This window comes from Antedon bifida, chromosome 8, assembly GCF_963402885.1.
Source record: "Antedon bifida chromosome 8, ecAntBifi1.1, whole genome shotgun sequence".
NCBI classification, from domain to species: domain Eukaryota; kingdom Metazoa; phylum Echinodermata; class Crinoidea; order Comatulida; family Antedonidae; genus Antedon; species Antedon bifida.
This window is the reverse complement of record NC_136233.1, coordinates 3,432,542-3,453,066: the sequence shown is the minus strand read 5'-3', so window position 1 is coordinate 3,453,066 and position 20,525 is coordinate 3,432,542. Positions and strand designations below refer to the sequence as shown.

The 20,525-nt window shown below is 34.0% G+C and overlaps 2 protein-coding genes across 2 annotated transcripts; one reads left to right on the top strand and one right to left on the bottom strand.

The window, feature by feature from the left end:
- Window positions 1-194: 194 nt before the first annotated feature.
- On the bottom strand, window positions 195-1,209 carry LOC144850557 (uncharacterized). The gene has a single exon (XM_078707852.1). The coding sequence runs from the start codon at window positions 1,146-1,148 to the stop codon at window positions 234-236; it is 915 nt and encodes a 304-aa protein (XP_078563978.1). The 5' UTR covers window positions 1,149-1,209; the 3' UTR covers window positions 195-233.
- An 11,318-nt stretch (window positions 1,210-12,527) lies between these two features.
- LOC144850499 (uncharacterized) lies at window positions 12,528-13,631 on the top strand. Its single transcript, XM_078707780.1, has one exon. It carries the CDS (start codon window positions 12,528-12,530, stop codon window positions 13,629-13,631), a length of 1,104 nt encoding a protein of 367 aa, XP_078563906.1.
- Window positions 13,632-20,525: the final 6,894 nt, after the last annotated feature.

Genomic DNA, 20,525 nt, shown 5'->3' with positions numbered 1-20,525 from the left:
GTCTAATCGGTTTCAAACAGAAAACATGTTTTTCGCATTAAATCGCCATCTCCATCGTGTAATAATAGCTAGAACATTCATATATATATATATATATATATATATATATATATATATATAAGCCCTATAGGCCTATTGTAAAAGGTTTAAAACATGTTAGCCGCCATTTGAACATTTATGACGGTGATGCTGCAGCCGCCTTTATCTTAATTCTTCTACATAATTTTACCATACTATGTTTTGGTCCAAAGCATAAATTTCATATGTAGTTTTCGTTGGTAATTGAACTTGTAATGCTTTTCAAGATTAGGCCTACCTAGATATGATTTCAAACGACGAAGTCTAATGAAATTCTTTTTAATTTGTTGTTTGAGTTTGAACTCGGCTTTGTTGGCAATTTTCTTGATGATCCGATTACATGAGCCCCATGAATTGTCCCCGTAAATCAAATACGAATTGTGGGGCGCATTATGGAGAAGTTCTGTCAAGTTTCTCTCGAAGTTAGGCAGTCCATCAACAGCGCTTACAACCTTGAATAACATGATAACATTCGCTTTGGAGATGCATGATGTTACCTCGTATGTCAGAGGGTCGTTGATATCATGTTCAATGTACTTAATATAAATCTCCAGATCAGAATCAATACGATTCAATTTCTTCTGAAATTCAATCAATACCTGCTCCCAACCATCGAATTTGTCAATAATCGTAGCGTTAAGAATCAGTTTTCTGTCTGGAAATAAACCTCGTAAGTATATATATAATCCAAGTACATCGGTTCCTGGGCCACCACCAATGGAGACGACATTTAGGCTTAATGCTTTTCTATTTCTTTGCCAAACCGAAGATTCTAAATCGAAAAATGGAGTGTTGTGATCTTCTGACATAATACTCAGTCCAAACGTAACTGAAGAGCAAAATGCTGGGAAGTATAGAAACAGATAGGCTGCCTGGTATCTGCGATCGTTGAAATCAACCGACTCACCTTTTTTCAGACGATCACCCTTATACGATTCACACAAATCACGTATAAGTGTACCAACATCTTCGTAGCTTAATGTATAGTTCATGTCATATTCATATTCTTCGAGCAAAGACAAGTGAACACGACGAGAAAAAGTAAATAGTGTTCGGTCCAAGTCTTCCATTTTCCCACGTATTATGTGTATAATAAATAACACTTCGCGCCAATAGGTTCACGGATGAATAAACGTTATGTTTAAAATGACATTGTCGTAATTTCCATATTCGATTTTTTTAGTCTGTTATTGTTAAACACTAAAGTATACTGAATGGAAAACAAGGCCATATACATGGTTGCAGTCGCGTGCTTAAGTTAGTGTTTACCGACCAACCGACCGACCGACCAATTGACCGACCGACCGACCAACCGACCGACATAGTGAGCTATAGAGACTAAAAATATCGAACAAACCGACGGTGTGAATGACATTATTTATTGAGAAAAGTTCTAAATTTCATTTGGGCGACGACGTTTGTTGGTAATTCACTCATTTTTACCACAGGATCAAAATGTTTCATGTTTGAACAATGAGTACGTACCGACAACAAATTCAAGATTCACTTTATAGTCAAATATTAATATTACATGATATTTGTTTTCCAGAGCTAAGGACAATATTTACCGTATGAATTAACATCACACCTAGAAACTATATATTATATACAGTAGGGAAGTAATTTTACTATTTTACTATATATTGTATAAATTTGTTTCAGATTTTTATATATTTCGAACTATCAATCATTATACAATACACAGTGAAACAATAAAGCAGTTAATTGAATGTAAATGTATTTATTTTTTTAATGTATTTATAAGCAATTATTATTATCATTATTATTTGTAAGGTATTACGTATATACTTAACGATAAAATAAAAAATAATTTCTTTGGACCATTTCGATTCATAGATTTTTATTTTAAATCTTAATTTAAAACTTAAATTTGCTATTATAAAACTAATTAAAACTATTAGACCTAGATATATACTTATTTCACCAATTGCATGAACAACAAAAACGCATAATAGTGGTAATTTAGTCTTTACCTGTAAATTTGTAACCAGTACGATTTATAGATATTTGCTTGAGTGCATTTACAAACATAAAAGCGCCTTTACAAACCAATCATCATATTATTTATTTATGTGATTTTCAATTGAACCCACGGATATAATATTCGATGATTTTAAGACTTTTCGTCACGTCACTAATACAGGTATACATCAATTTTTTGCCAAAGCATATAACACATGGTGAGCCTCTGTTGGTAACCGACTTTATAATTGTCTTTAAGATGATTAAGATAACGTCTGCCAGCTTTTGGTAAATTACAACCCTTTATAGTCATTGTTTCAGGATATGTAAGCATCCTAAATCCGGCTTGTGATGCAATTTTTTCAACAGTATCTTGTAATTTTCTGCTTATCCCATCCCCGTATATCAAGTACGCATTTGGGTGCGCTTCTTCGAGGAGATCCGTCAACATGTTCTCGATATTTCGAAGGCCCTTAACTGCGCTTACATAGCAGTATAACATCTGCTTCAAAGACAGCGTCAAGGACATGATCTTTTGCCTTTTTAGTGATATCGTGTCTGATATACCGCATACAGGTCCGAGTAGGCCTAGGCCTACAATCCACACGATCTAGTTGACGCCGAACGGCATCCCAGGCTTCTTCCCAATCATATTTATCAATTACAGTAGCATACAATTTAGCATTTATACTTGCGTTACGCAGGTACATATGCAATCCAAGTATATCCGTTCCTGGGCCTCCTCCAATCGAACAAACCCTTAATGTTTTAGTCCAGCTATGTCCACAATTTTTTCGAAAAATGTCTTCAATACACCATTTGAAATTCAATTTTTGAAGTACAATTTTAACTGAATGACAAATTGCTGGAAAGTAACAATACATATATGCCGCTTGATATAGTGGTATGTTAAAATTAACTGACTGACTTTTCTTCAACCTGGTACCTTGATATGAGTCAGACAAAGTTCGTATACATTCCTCTATTTCATCATCGCTTATTCCACAGTAATTTTCCTCTTCATAATCTTGGAGCAATGATAAATGAGCATTATAAGAAATCTCTAGTACCGACTTCATTTTACCGACTTCATAACCGACTGAATTTCTCATAATAAAACGGGAACTGAGAGTTTGTGTGTGATAAACATATCTTTTTGGTTTTTACAAAATGTCTTATTATAGAGCATAGGCCTAAGGCATGTTATGAACAATACTGTACTATTCTACTAACATAATAAGGCCATTATTGTTGTTTCTCTCTAAAGTATATCGTCACCATGAATTAAATGCACATGACGTGACAAAACAGTGGAAAATAGTATTGTGTTGTTCAGCCGATTCGCGGTATTCTTGGTCAACAATAGGCAAATTCGGTGATAAGCCTATCGTGCCAAAAATCAGTGTGGAGGGTGCTGTTATCAATGTCATAACAATTGCTTTTATGCAATTGCATATATGATATATATGATATTGATTCAATTTTTCGTATCTTAGAGGACCAACATCACAGGTTTTTCTTTTACCTGATTGTGAAATCCTGTATAAATATGTTGTTAAATAAATAAAATAGAGTCCTATAGTAGAATAGTACAGTTCTATATATTATGTATAATTCACTATTATAGATAATCAAAATAATAACAATAGCCTGGATTTTTAAAGGGCCTAATATGTTGTGAAAAACCTCTAAGCGATGTACAAAAAAAGCTAAAACTAAACTCTCTCGTCGCTAACTATGGTTCGGTCTAAATTTATATATGAGTCTTGTCCAAAATATATGAACATGATGAGTATTTCCTGATGGTTTCATTAAACTACGGTAGCTTTTCTTTCTCCAAACGCAGAACACTCATATCTAGCCAGTGATGATGTCTTCTATATTCCATCTCTAAATTATCAAGATAGTCCCTTCTATCTGAAATCGGACATTTATTGTTAAAAATTGTAGATTTTTCGTCATGTAGGTTCCTGGCTTTAAATCCAGCCAGTCTGGCAATAGTTCGAAATAAAAAGTAAAGTAAAATTATCCTCACTGTTGTCGCCGTAGATCAAGTATGAACCTGGACACGCCTCCGCTTCCCCTCCTACACTTTTTTTAAACATTTCTTTCATGGTTTTGTCCAAAACATAAAGGACATTTTTATATTTCGCTGGGAATTGAAATCATAATCGCATTCAAGATCCTTGAGGTATGAATGCATATCAAATGTAAGATCCTTTTTTTTCTCGTCCTTTTTTAGTTCAAATCCGGCATCATTAGCAATTTTCTTGATGGTTTGATTACATGAGCCCCATGAATTGTCCCCGTAAATCAAGTACGAGTTGTGAGGAGCTTTCTTGAGAAGATCAGTAGTTTCCCTCGAAGTTAGGCAGTCCATCAACAGCGCTTACAACCTTGAATAACATGATAACATTCGCTTTGGAGATGCATGATGTTACCTCGTCTGTCAGAGGTTCATTGACATCATGTTCAATGTACTTAATATTAATCTTATCAGAACTTAGGTTTAACGTCTTCTGAAAGGCTATCCAAACTCGCTCCCAACCATCGAATTTGTCAATAATCGTAGCGTTAAGAATCAGTTTTCTGTCTGTCTGTCTGTCTGTCTCGTAAGTAAACATATAATCCAAGTACATCGGTTCCTGGACCACCACCAATGGAGACGACATTTAGGGTTAATGCTTTCCTTTTTTGTGCGAAACTGGAGATTCTAAATCGAACAATGGAGTGTTCTGATCTTCTGACATAATACGAAGTCCAAAAATAACAGAATAGGAAAGTGCTGGGAAGTATAGAAACAGATAGGCTGCTTGGTATCTGCGATCGTTGAAATTAACCGACTTACTCTTTTTCAAACGATCACCTTTATAAGATTCACACAACTCCTCTAAAAGTGTACGGACATCGTTCCAGCTTAACGTACAGTTCATTTCACGTTCATATTTAGCGAGCAAAGACAAGTGAACACAACGAGAAATTTTAAACAGTAGGTCTAACTTTTCCATTTCGGACAGACGTAGAGATGTTTATAAATACCAGTCAGAGCCGGCCCAGATGCGATCTGGGTACTGTGTCAAATCCACGGATGAATAAACGTTATGTAAAAATTACATGGGGCGTAACTTCCATATTATATAACGATTAAAATGTTATTGTTAACCACTAAAGCGAAATACCGATGGTGTTTATGTTATGAATAACAGATTGAGACGAATTAAAATCTCATTTGGGGTGACTTAAATATGAACTCATTTTCACCATAATTTATCAAAATGTTTCATGTTTGAAGAATGGGTACCGACAATACCAGAATTATGGATATGTTGGTGTGATAAATCAAATTTTAAAATAAAATATGATGCTGCTAAAAGTAACGGTACAAGGAATACGCCCTGAAGTGGACTGCAAAATCCCGAAGAAGAAGATTAATGATAGGATGCTTTAAAGCCGGCATGCCTGGCAATATCTACACCGTCAGGTTTTGGTCGAAGTTCGGCAAGCCTTTGACTCTGCCTACACATTTTAATACGAGTATAGGGTCTTTCACACCTGTTCCGAATGTCAATGCAATGTTTCTATTGGCGCATAACCGCGAGGAGTGAAATGAAGCGTTCGATTTGATTTGGCGAACAGATAAATATATATACAAAATTGATTGAAAACATTTTTAATTGATTTCAATAAAGATACAAAAGTCCAGTCTTCCTTAAACCCATTATTGTTTCTTCCAAAGCATAAAGCTCATCTTCAATTTTTTCTGGTGATTCATACTATACCTTTCATCAAAAAGACGTAGTCCGCCATCATCTGGAATTTCAAATTCCTCGTACAAGGCTCTCTCTAAGCATATAAACCCTGCATCTTCCGCGATATGTCTAATGGAGTCCGTAAAACGACATGCACTGTTGTCACCGTAGATCATGTGCGAATGTGGAGGCGCATTACGAAGGAGATCCGTCAGGTTTTTCTTGAAATGAGGTAAGGATTTAACTGCGCTTACAAAGTTGAACAGGAGTATAACATTCGCTTCAGAGACGCATCTTTTCACTATGTCTGTCGCAGGGGTGTTTATATCATATCCAATGTACCCTTTCATGTGGATCCGACCAGCTTCGACAAAATCCAAGTTCTGCTTAACGAAATTCCAGGCTTCTACCCATTCATAATATTTATCAATAATCGTTGCATTAAGAAGGAAATCTCGGTGAACATTTTTGTCTTGCAGAAAACTGTGCATGTATCTGCAAAATCCAAGTACATCAGTTCCCGGGCCTCCTCCAATTGAACAAACATTCAGCTGTAACGGTTCTTGCTGATCATGTTGGTTCCAAACACCAGACGGTAAATTAAACTTTTCAAGTCCATATTTAACTGAATGACAACAAGCTGGAAAGTACAGATACACATATGAGGCTTGGTATCTGCATTTGTTATAAGGAATTTCAACACAGTTTGGATTAGTGTACGCTTCAGACAAAGATGTTATTATACCATTTATTTCATCGTCATTCAAAAGCAAATCCCGGTGAACATCGTTAGCAATTTCCAGCACTGATCTCTCCATCGTGTTTGTATTTACGACGATAAAGTTATCGGTTTTATAACACGTATAATACAGTATGCGTATGAATACAACAACATTGTATTATTATTCATACAGTTGATGCATCATGCATTGATGTGTAGCCTATAACAATAAAATCAATATTTCAAAAACAATAAATACTGAAATAAACGCGCAGTGAATTTGAATAAAAGAATTCTTCAAATCCAACAACCAAAACAATTGCCGATTCACATAGGCCTATCTCAAACATTTCCATCTGTTACACTAAGAACAAGGTAATCTAATAACAGGACACTGAGCTTGCCTTGCCAAAATAAGATCTTTTAACAGTCATTTGATCTTATGTCTGGCTGCGAAAAAAATCAACATTACTCTACTATGTAAATATTCTCAGAAACGCGCGGTGTCTGTTAAGGGGTGTGGAACTGATCACAGATAAATTCTCTGATCTCCGAAGCTCATCATCCTGTTGTTAGATTGCCTTGCTAAGAAGGATACAAGACACCAACACATCGAACATTGTAATGCAATGCAGTATTGTTATTGTATTCAATGCACAAAGACAAGTCAAATAAAAACATAAATGCTGTCTTAGTTGTGAATTACAGTACAGTATTTAATAACAATTCTACCAATATCGAGTACATATTCAAAAGAACAACCGCAAACATAAGAGTTCTTCAAAAGTAATTCTATTTTAACTAGAACTAGAATTTAATTCGTCACTTTGACGAATTATAGGTGATCATTATTTTTTATCATTTTACTGATATTAATTTTTTTTTTACATGCACGTACGTTAACATACGATCGGAAAATGTTGATGTATGCCATCCTATTATACGCTTATAGTGCTGAGTTGTGCCTATTATATGCCATATACAATAATGTACAGTATATAATGTATATCTATATACAGTGTAGCATAGGTGAAATTACGGGACACACATGTTCTAATTTTTTGGTATGATGGAATTATCAAAATAAACTCGAAATGACAATTTCGAAAGATAATAAATTGAGCAAATAAATATAAGAATTGGAAGCGAATTTGGCACATAGAAGCGCTGTGCGCGCTCTTTGAAATTTGTATAACTTTGACGAAAAAGATGAAAAAACTACTTTTTAAATTCAACTGGCCATATGTTAACGTCACAACATCCGATAGGCTTGATTTGTATATGAATTCATATCTATATTTCATCAGCTTTCATAATAAATTGTAATCATCAAGGTAACCGTCAATTCTGAAGAGCTGTAAGATATTCAAATTTACGGCGAAGGTGAAATTACACGACCTACGTTATTCAAGTTTATACGCGTGATGACATCATCAAAATAAAAATAGTGGGAAATCATGAGAAAGTCAATTAATTGAGCAATCACATACTAAAATTTGAGCGAAAATCGGGTACAAAATAACAGAGATGCGTTCTATTGAATGTGACAAAATATGACGAAAGAGAAAAAAAACTTAATTTTAAATTCAAGTGGCCATTTGATGACGTCAAAACATTTTGTACGTACAGTGTGTACATGTATTCATATCTACAACTCAATGGCTTCCAGAATAAGTTAAAAAAATTGGGGGTCATCCTGCATTCTGGAGAATTATTTTCATTTTAAAAATGTCTTATTTTTCACCATTTTCAGCACTTTGATGCAATTATTTTGCGCATTTTGTCATTTTGAACCTGCTCGTATAGCGTTATTTTAAGTCGGAACTGACTCAAATTTGGTGAATGTACTAAGGATGGTGAGTAGAATGCGATTTGTAAAAAAAATCGTATTTTTACGCTTTTTAAGTATCGCACGCGCAAAAATTATTTTTTGCGCATAATTTTTTGAAACACGCAAATGGCCTAATTCATGCTCTAAATTGATCAAAACTTAATTTTGAACTTTTTAAATTTTTAAAGCGCGATTTCACGCTTTTATTTGGTAATATTTTTAGCCTTGACCTGAAGTTTACGTGTAGTGAATTTCATTAATATGTGATAATGAATTATGGAGATATGATTGATAAGGTGATTTTACAAAATGGCGTATAAATGACGTCACAGATGAGTGATCACGCTGAAAAGCTTATTAGGATTAAGTTTATATTATTTGAAAGATATTACGAAATTTTGGTAATCATTGACATTAAACTTTTTGAGATAATTGTTACACAAAATAGTGTACAGAAACAATAACATTAAAGATTTGATTAGGTGATCATTTTATTCTAAATGATCACCTAATTAGCGCTTACGAAATGTATTACAACCATTTAAAATCTACTTTCTAAATTTAAACAATCCAATTCAATTAACATATATCAAAAAAACAATTTGTAGCAAAAATGCTGAAATATATGGTTATCATACAATAAACTAACTAGATATCGAAATACACACAAAATTAACAACAATTGCACAAAATAAGCAGGATAAAAAGCAGATACAATATGAATACAACTGACAAAGAGCTATAATTGAAAAACAAAAATACACAATAGTAGTCAAAGATCGATCGAAGGAATGTTATGTTCGAAGTTAAATATATTTTAAATTGTTACACTTGGAAATAAATAACACAATTGAAGAAATGTAAACAAACTAAGCCATAATAATTTAAAAACAACTTGGTAGAATAAAAGTCTACAGCATAATCAAATTCAAAAGCAAGAGACCTTTTTCAAAGGTAACATTCTTTATACGAATTATATGAGCGCTTATGAAATCTATACAAAACTCAAGTATATTATCTTAATTGATGAAACATTGTTTTTTTAATTTGGACAACATTAAACAACCAAGTCAGATTACAGATTACAAAATCAGTAAACAAACAAGGGGAGCTGTGTCATTTTTATTAGCAAGTTAAGGGTTTTTTAACTGACTGGTTAACACAATCTCCATCTTCATATCATTAGGAGGCCTGCTTTATTTTCGTAACACCAGAGCCTGGGAAAAATGTTTTTTACTACAAAATAAAACAATAGAAACAGAAATTTGGCTTTACTATATTTTTCTTAAATAAATGCTGAGGTATGTTTTATTTACGGCAAGTTTTTTCAAAGTTGTAGGGCTGAGATCTAGGCCTATATACAGTGGAAATAATGATGAAAACACGTGGGTAAGAGCACATGAATATGCAACTAGAAACAACCTGAATGACGCACTTCCGTTGTAACGATAATCCTACGCTATGGGTCTGAACACCTCATTTTTTTCTCTGCGGTTTGTAATGTGACCTTGTTAGTAACGTTGTACGCTAAAACGGTCTAACGCCATGGGTCTGAACATAGCCTTAGTAGCACATTTACTTTTGTTTTAATAACTAACATAGACTAAGTACCAACAGAATCTATCTATCTATATACCTTTAAACTTAAGACTTACTTTTAATTAATTTAAAATGTAAAAAAACAACCAAATCATGAAATAACTATAGCGTTAATACAATCATGCGCGGAATGTAGGTAGGCCTAAATAAAAGGGATATTATTAAGAATATTTGAGGCTGAAATCAATGTGGCAAACTCGTTTTCTTATATTAAAAATTAGTTACATAATTCTAAATACTTTTAAATGAATGAGTTAATATACTTCTTTGTCTCTCACCAAAACCAAATTGAACAATAGTGATCACTGATCTAAAAGGTATGGTAAGCAACACAGCATAATTATGGACATTTAGCATATAAGAAATATCAATATATAAAGAATAAAGATTTTCGTAAGTAAAATCATAATCACAGTGACAGTGACTTTTTAATCTCTAATTGATTGAATTGGTCACTACCTTCGATTCCTAAATCCTCCAATGTTGTTTTTTCCAAACCATAAAGCTCATCTTTGGAAGCCTCTGATGGTTATAACCATACATTTGATCCAAATGCTGCAGTGCTTCATGATTTTCAAAGTTGAATTCCTCAAATAAGGCCGTCGACTGGAGTACATATCCACTATTTATGGCAATACGTGCAGAGATTTCTGTAGCACAGCCGCTACTGTTATCTCCGTAGATTAGGTATGAACCTATATCCGCATAACGGAGGAGATTAGTCAGGTGTGTCTCAAAATCCGGCACTAATTTAACTGCACTTACAAACTTTATCAGAAGTATAAATTTCGCATTACTTACAGGTTGTACAACTTTATGTTCCGGGGGTTTGCCTACATCATATGTAATGAAATCGTTCATACGGATGCGAGGAGCTTCGACATGGTGTAAGTTCGCATGAACGCAATCCCAGGCGTTCCGCCATTGATTGTATTTATCCAAAATTGTTGTATTTAGAACGAATGGCCGGTGTTCACCTCTGTCACGCAAAACATTGCTCATGTACCTACAAAATCCAAGTACATCAGTTCCCGGACCTCCTCCAATAGAGCAAACATTAAATAATAAATGACCTTCCCTAGGAATTGGTACGTTAAAACGCAAATGTTCTAGTCCATGGTTAACCGAAAGACTGATAGATGAAAAGTACAGAAACATATATGCGGCTTGGTAATTTAAATCTCCAAAATCTATGTTACGTGGAATATTGCCGTATGCTCTAGACAATAAGGTTAAATAACGACGCATTACAGCAAAACGTTGTCGTTGATCGTTCAAACCTATCATCTCAATCAAATTCGTATGAGCCTGGGCAGCAATTTGTTGTATGGGTACAGGTACATCCATCTTGCATAAATCAACTGTGTTTGTAGCCGTATGCGTCTAACAATAAAGCTAGTATCGGCTTTCCAGTACGTGAAATACAGTGTTCTGAGATTAGACACACACTATAGTCTATATACAGGCCAAAACAATGAAGCCAGCTGCCAAAAATGTAATTGGCCTACAAGTCTATCTATTTTCTCAAAAAATTTCATCTGGTTTCAATATTAAATAAATCAATGTTAACTTTTTGGTTAAACCAGTTGACAAGTACTTACTTGCTACGTTTCAGCTACTTTCAGTAGCCTTGTGATCACGCAAATGACGTTGACGACATGATGTTCAGCTTTCTGCTGGTGTCCCCAGTTTAACCAAAAAGTTAACATTGATTTATTTAATATATATTTGAAACCAGATGAAATTTTTTGAGAATCTTCGTACGATCTATGGTGAGGAAACAATTAATATTGTTCGCCAAGAAGAAAAATTAGTGAGGAAGGTTTCCCGCCAACGGAATCATAGGGTTTTTACATTACAATGTAAACGTAAAAACATCACACCCCGAGTCTACGTCTCAGCTGTCCAATAAACACAGAAAAAGCTCACAGCATCATAAAACAAGCGGAAAAACAACTAATAAGAGAACGGATTAGGGTAATCACCAACAATATAGAAAATCTAGATCAAAGAAAAGTAGTACTAGAAAGAAAACTAGATCAAAATATTACGAACGGGGGGGATAGGAACAATATCCGGAACTTCATACAGAAATGTCAGAGTCAGAGTTTATCAAAACAAAGGAACGACATGTAAACAAACTCTCATGGTGGGAAGAAAAGGCGAAGAAACTAAGAAATAACATAAACAAAAAAATAGATTTGAACGGCACGATATTGAAAGAAAAATGGGTAGTAAATTTGTCAGACAGGAATCTATCACCGATTGAGCACGACATACTAGAAAAAGGCCTGAATTTTGCGATTGCCAAAGAAACGCTACCCATCCAGGATGTGATCGTAGCATGGAGCTATAAATTATAGCTCCATGATCGTAGCAGGGAGATTTATTTTACATCTCTTTGATCGTAGCCACTGAAGTAGCCTGTGAACAAATAACTGAAGCGGAAAGAGATATTGTACGAGGTAAGGTTACTAGCATTTTAAAAACCACCAAACCACCACAAACAAATATCACAAAAGAGCAACATTCAGCCATACATAGCCTAAAAAAAGACAAAAACATCATGATCTTACCGGCAGATAAAGGCAGAGCTACGGTGATCATGAACACCCCTGATTACAAACGTAAGGTAAACACCATGATGAAAGATGGGGATGTGTACGAAAAACTTAAAAAGGACCCTACAAAGAAATACAAGAGAAACCTTGTGGAAATCCTAAACAGATTACTAGAAGAAAAGAAAATAACATATCAATGGAAAACCAAACTCTTCCCCACTGCAGAAATCATCCCACGACTATACTGCACACCTAAAATCCACAAACAGAACAATCCATTACGCCCAATCGTAGACAATATTAACACAATATACTACGAAGTCTCCAAATTGCTCTCAAAATTATTATCACCGTTGGTTGGAAACACAGAATTCCATGTGGAAAATTCTAAACAATTAGCAGTCGACATAAAAGCACTGAACAACATAGACATAGAAAAACACACACTTGTATCCTTTGATGTTATATCTCTATTCACAAAGACACCTATAAAACCAACAATCAACATAACACACAACACTTTACTGAAAGAAACTAAGATCCTGGAACAAGTCCAAAGAAAATTAAACACCAATTTGAAAACGGAGGACATCATGGAGCTGTTAAGCCTAGTTCTTAACACAACATATTTCACATTTAATGGTGATATTTACAGACAAAAAGAGGGAATGGCAATGGGCAGTCCTGTCAGCCCCATAATGGCAAATATATTCATGGAAGACTTGGAACAACGTGCCACAGAAACAGCACCATCACATATCAAACCGATTTTCTGGCGCAGATATGTAGACGACGTCTTGGCAATTGTACCAATTGGATTTGAAGAAGAACTCCTCCAACATCTAAACACCATTGACCAGACAGGCCAAATAAAATTCACTATGGAGAACATGAACAACAACACCATCCCTTTTCTCGATACTCTAATCACTATTCAAGACAATGGTAACATAAAAACATCAGTGTACAGAAAATCGACACACACAGACCAATACCTACACTTTCAATCAAATCATCCACTCGAACACAAACTTAGCGTAGTCAACACCCTAGTGGACAGATGTGAATCCATCGTATCAACAGAAGAAGGACAAAAAAACAAGAAATGAGCCATATAAAAGCAGCTTTATCAACATGCGGATATCCAGACTGGAGTTTTAAAAGAGTTAAAGACAAAAGGGAACATAGAAAAGCAAACAAAGACAAAGAAATAACAACAGATAAAGAAAAATCCAGAGTCAACATTGGTTTACCGTATGTCGAAGGGATGACTCAAAGGCTAAGAAGAACATTGAAACAGCACAATATAAATACATATATCACTCCCAAAACAAATTAAGAGAAAGTCTCGTTCATCCTAAAGACAAGATTGACAAAGATCAACAGTGTGGCATAGTCTACCAAGTAGGTTGCCACAACTGCAAGAAGGTATACATAGGGGAAACAGGCAGAGCATTAAAAACAAGAATAATAGAACACAAAACAGACGTGGAAAAAAATACGGTAGGGACAAGAACCAGGAGCGCTCGCCACTCACAATCTAAAATTCTACACAAATCAGCAATCAAAGATCACGCCACCATAGAAAATCACATACCGGATTTTGAAAATACAAAAATATTAGACAAAGAACAACACTACTTATCAAGAAAAATAAAAGAAGCCATTTGGATAAGAAAAACAAATATGAACATCAACAGAGACCAGGGAGGACATGAACTGAGCCACATCTACGATGACTTAATAAAAAGGGACACCCGAGCATCCAAAGGGGGACACCAGCAGAAAGCTGAACATCAGACGAAAGATGGCGCAATTCACCGAACTATGACGAATGACAGAACATCATGTCAACGTCATTTGCGTGATCAAGGCTACTGAAAGTAGCTGAAACGTAGCAAGTAAGTACTTGTCAACTGGTTTAACCAAAAAGTTAACATTGATTTATTTAAGTCTATCTATGATGATTGAAAATCGTTAATAATAATGTTTTAAATGCTTCATTCTTCTAGTTTATCCATGCATTCGTGTTCATAATAAAATAAAAAGCACTGAAAACACTAAATAAAACAGTGCATTGTTATCTAGCGTGTGAATATGCTACGTTATTCAAACATCAATTGAAATAATCATTATTCAAAACATTGTGAACAGTGAATAGATTACCAGTGGTGTTCCCTCTATTGTTTTATCTCCATGACAGTGAGAGAGAGAGAGGGTTGGATATTAATTTTTTTTTTACATGCACGTACGTTAACATACGATCGGAAAATGTTGATGTATGCCATCCTATTATACGCTTATAGTGCTGAGTTGTGCCTATTATATGCCATATACAATAATGTACAGTATATAATGTATATCTATATACAGTGTAGCATAGGTGAAATTACGGGACACACATGTTCTAATTTTTTGGTATGATGGAATTATCAAAATAAACTCGAAATGACAATTTCGAAAGATAATAAATTGAGCAAATAAATATAAGAATTGGAAGCGAATTTGGCACATAGAAGCGCTGTGCGCGCTCTTTGAAATTTGTATAACTTTGACGAAAAAGATGAAAAAACTACTTTTTAAATTCAACTGGCCATATGTTAACGTCACAACATCCGATAGGCTTGATTTTTATATGAATTCATATCTATATTTCATCAGCTTTCATAATAAATTGTAATCATCAAGGTAACCGTCAATTCTGAAGAGCTGTAAGATATTCAAATTTACGGCGAAGGTGAAATTACACGACCTACGTTATTCAAGTTTATACGCGTGATGACATCATCAAAATAAAAATAGTGGGAAATCATGAGAAAGTCAATTAATTGAGCAATCACATACTAAAATTTGAGCGAAAATCGGGTACAAAATAACAGAGATGCGTTCTATTGAATGTGACAAAATATGACGAAAGAGAAAAAAAACTTAATTTTAAATTCAAGTGGCCATTTGATGACGTCAAAACATTTTGTACGTACAATGTGTACATGTATTCATATCTACAACTCAATGGCTTCCAGAATAAGTTAAAAAAATTGGGGGTCATCGTGCATTCTGGAGAATTATTTTCATTTTAAAAATGTCTTATTTTTCACCATTTTCAGCACTTTGATGCAATTATTTTGCGCATTTTGTCATTTTGAACCTGCTCGTATAGCGTTATTTTAAGTCGGAACTGACTCAAATTTGGTGAATGTACTAAGGATGGTGAGTAGAATGCGATTTGTAAAAAAAATCGTATTTTTACGCTTTTTAAGTATCTCACGCGCAAAAATTATTTTTTGCGCAGTAATTTTTTGAAACACGCAAATGGCCTAATTCATGCTCTAAATTGATCAAAACTTAATTTTGAACTTTTTAAATTTTTAAAGCGCGATTTCACGCTTTTATTTGGTAATATTTTTAGCCTTGACCTGAAGTTTACGTGTAGTGAATTTCATTAATATGTGATAATGAATTATGGAGATTTATGATTGATAAGGTGATTTCACAAAATGGCGTATAAATGACGTCACGGATGAGTGATCACGCTGAAAAGCTTATTAGGATTAAGTTATATTATTTGAAAGATATTATGAAATTTTGGTAATCATTGACATTAAACTTTTTGAGATAATTGTTACACAAAATAGTGTACAGAAACAATAACATTAAAGATTTGATACAATAACAATAGGTGATCATTTTATTCTAAATGATCACCTAATAACATCAATATTCAAAACATTGTGAACAGTGAATAGATAAACCAGGTGGTGTTGGCTCCATTAGTTCATATCAGTGAGAGATAGAGAATGTACGAATTTGCTAAACAAAAGCATTGCTTCTCTCAGTACTGTATGTGACAGCCTGTGTATTTGCTACTTTATTCCCACATAACCATTTTCAAATATTATTATGGAAAAACAACTATCTTTTTACTGAGTGTCTGTTTAGGGAATAAATACTCTCTCATAAATAAGTCCATCTAATTTAGAGCCAACTCAGCATGTAATGTACAGTATGTGACATCCTCTGACAGCCTGTGTACTTTATTCATACATAATTTTCAAATATTATTATTATGGTAGAACAACTATCTTTTTACTAAGAGTCTGTTGAGGGAATGAATACTCTCATAAATAAGTCCATCTCATTTAGAGCCAAGTCAGCATGTCATTTCACAACATCATCCCTTTCAGTCGCTAAAATGTGTTTCAAAGTACGATACAAATCTAGCAGACTTGATTCAAGTACTGACATGGCCTCTTTTGAGTTTTGTAAAAATCGTCTTGGTATTTATAACGATAAAGTTGTCAGTTTTTTAAAATATGTAAAATATAGTATTCGGGATGCTAAGGTTATGTTTGCGTACGCTGTATGCGCAAAATGCAATATGACCACACTAAAATGATTGGCGCACTCACAATTTCACACTGCAATGATTGATTACTTCAAAAAACGTAAATTCTATTTTGAATAACAATAACACAATGTTTTCCTTCATCAAATGTATTCATACATTTATGGGAATTAAAATAAAACTAATATTTAGAACAATGTGAACCCTAAATAGATGAGCTGATGATGCTGGCTCTATTGTCCAATGTGGATTTGCTAAAGAAAGCCACCTGTGCTTCCCTAGGGCAGTATATGTGATACTAGCCAATGGAAATGCTATATTATTGACACTTTAATGTCCAATAAAATCAAATCAATATTCAAAACATTGTGAACCATGAATAGATATACCAGTGGTGTTGGCTCTATTGTTCCATCTCCATGACAGTGACAGAGAATGTGTGAATTTGCAAAAACCCAGGCATTTCTTCTCTCAGTATGTGTCAGCCTAGCCTGTGTACTACTTTATTTCCATATAACCATTTTCAAATATTATTACGGAAAAACAACTATCTTTTTACTGAGTGTCTGTTTAGGGAATAAGTACTCTCTCATAAATAAGTCCATCTCATTCATAGCCAAATCAGCATGTACTGTACAGTATGTGACATCCTGTGACAGCCTGTATCGCTTTATTCATACATAATTTTCAAATATTATTATGGTAGAAGAACTATCTTTTTACTAAGTGTCTGTTTTGGGAATACGTGCTCTCTCATAAATAAGTCCATCTCATTCAGAACCAACTCAACATGTAATTTCAGAACATCATCCCTTTCAGACGCTAAAATGTCTTTCAAAGTACGATATAAATCTAGCAGACTTGATTCAATTACTGACATCGCCTCTTTTGAGTTTATTCCACGTTGTTTGTTTTTTTTTCACTAAACTACATTTTTTTTTTTCAAAAACCATATAGCTCATCACTACTTTCTTTTGGGAGAAAAACCCATATCGTTTATCAAGAACATCAAGTTCTTCATCGTGTTCCATTCTGAAAGAAACGGACGTGGGCCTTTCCTTACGTCCTTGAAATCCGGCATTCGAGGCAATTTGGTTTAAACATTTAGCATTAGAACCATCTCCACAATTGTCTCCGTAGATCAAGAGCGAACCTGGAGGCGTTTTACTGAGGAGATCGGTCAAGTTCTTTACAAAATTATTCAAGTTTTTAACCGCGCTTACGAACTTTATAAGTAGAAAAACCTTCGCTGTAGACATATGATTTTCTACTTCAGGTGTCGGTGAGTTGTTTATGTCATATCCAATGTATTGTATATCGATACGGCGAGCCTCTTCTAGGTTATTTTCCTTAACGGCTCCCCATGCTTTCTCCCATTCACGGTATTTATCAATAACCGTTGCGTTCAGACCAAAATCGCCGTTTTCTTTATTTTTGATCATCAAATCTTTTAAGTACCTATAAAATCCAAGTACATCAGTTCCCGGACCTCCACCAATGGAACACACATTCAAACAGACATTCGGTTGTTGGTAATTTTCAAACCAAAAAGCAGGATTCAAATAATATCTGTCAAGTCCATATTTAACCGAATGACAGATAGCTGGAAAGTACAGAAAGATATACGCCGCTTGGTATCTGGATTTGTCATAAGGAACTTCTCCATAGTTTTCAAGCCTGTATGCATTAGACAAAAATGTTAAAGCACCACGAATTAAATCACACAGTGCGTCGTCTTCTAAAAATAAATCTAGATGTACAGCAGCAGCAATTTGTTGCACCGGTTTCGACATCTTGCACAAAATCGTGTTTAATTACATATAGGCTACTGGTGAAGTTTCCAGTATGCAAAATAAAGTATTCTTATTATTCTTTTTCAAATGCAAAGTGCAAAACGCACACAAAACTAGCTATGCCCAAAAATCCATACGGAAATAATACTTAATACAGTAATAACAATAACAAAGTTTTGCAATTCTTCAAGTTTATTCATACATTCATGTGTGGATAATACCTTGTATACTTCTGAATCTTTATATAAGGTTTTATTCAGTTAAGTTTATACCACTACTTGTTATTGTTTGTCACCGATATAAAGGTGCAAGTTAAAAATAAATATTATTATTATTATACAAAACACTGTGAACGCTGACTCTATTGTCAGAAATAAGAATGTGTAATTATTGGCTAAACCAACAAAAGCTTGAGCAAAGCTTAAGTCAGCATCCAGCATAACATTAGTACAGTGATGCAAAACATTTTAATGAGATGCAAATAATCTTGATGCACAGTGAAGTTTAATTAATTAATTAATTTCTATTGCTTCTGTTGTATGTAAATTCCATGAACAATCTATCACCGCATGCTATTACAGTACTATTACTTTTCTTTAAGCCAATACGCTGTATCCGTTTACCATATTAAAAATATATAGCAATTCTATATTCGTCAAACAAAATGCTGTTTGACTTGTAAATTACAGTATTTATTAATAGCTATACTGAGTTTATACACTCTCACGTACATGTAATCTTAATTTCCTTTCTGAATAAATCCTTTTGTTAATTATTTGCAAATAAAACTATCAATTCATATTAGACAATTTCAAGTAATTGTTCTTACTATAAACATTGTATAAAGAATTATAATCAAATAAACCCAAGTAAAATGCCAACAACTATAAAAGGTTATTTTTACATAAAACTAATTACTGCAACAGATACCTATATTTATTAAGTTAATATACAATACCTTTACATTAGAATTCCTAGGCTAAAATCACAAAAACCGCAAGACCAAAACAAGGCTAGAATCCCAATTTAAATTAAATTTCAAATGAAAACAATCAGAAAATAAGTTGATAGAGTTTTATATTGTAATGCGTAGTAGTGTAGCAATTAAAAAGTGCGTCTCGAATTATCGAAGATAGAAAAGTATGGTATAACAATAAAAACAGTGAAGTTTAAACGGCATAAATAATAGTTTTTGAATACTTGGTTTAATACAAGTTCTATATCTATTATATTGTACATTTCAATATTTCAATTATAAAGTATTCTGAACTGGACAAGACAAGAGTAGAAGGTAACGATTATATTATTCTAGATGATGCATGCAAGTATTCACTTTTTAATCAATCAATATATAACTGATAATTGATCGATAGTAAAAAACAAACATGCTTAACAAAACTAACACCATCATAGAGAATTCAGCAACAAATGTCAATTGAAAGCAATTTTAAGAATGGCACTATCAACATTTGCTATTAACATTTCATGCAGTAGACCATAAAACAAAGTTTGTCTTAAATACATAGCATATTTACTGCTACGAAACTACTTACTAAAAGAGTGATTAGAACTTTTTATGGTTTTTTCCAAACCATAAATATCATGCTTGACTTTATTTGGTACATCTGATTATGATAGCGACGTGAAAGCGCATTCAAGTCGTGGTTGGGACCAGTATTGAGTTTCATATCTTTTCCACTATACATCCTGGGCTTCTGCCTGAATCCGGCCTCACGGGCAATGTCACGTACGACATTAGTAACACTATCTGCATCGTTGTCACCATAGATTAAGTACGAATTTTGAGGTGCATTGGTGAGGATTCTTGTCAGATTTCTCTTGAATGTCGGCAACTGGATAACTGC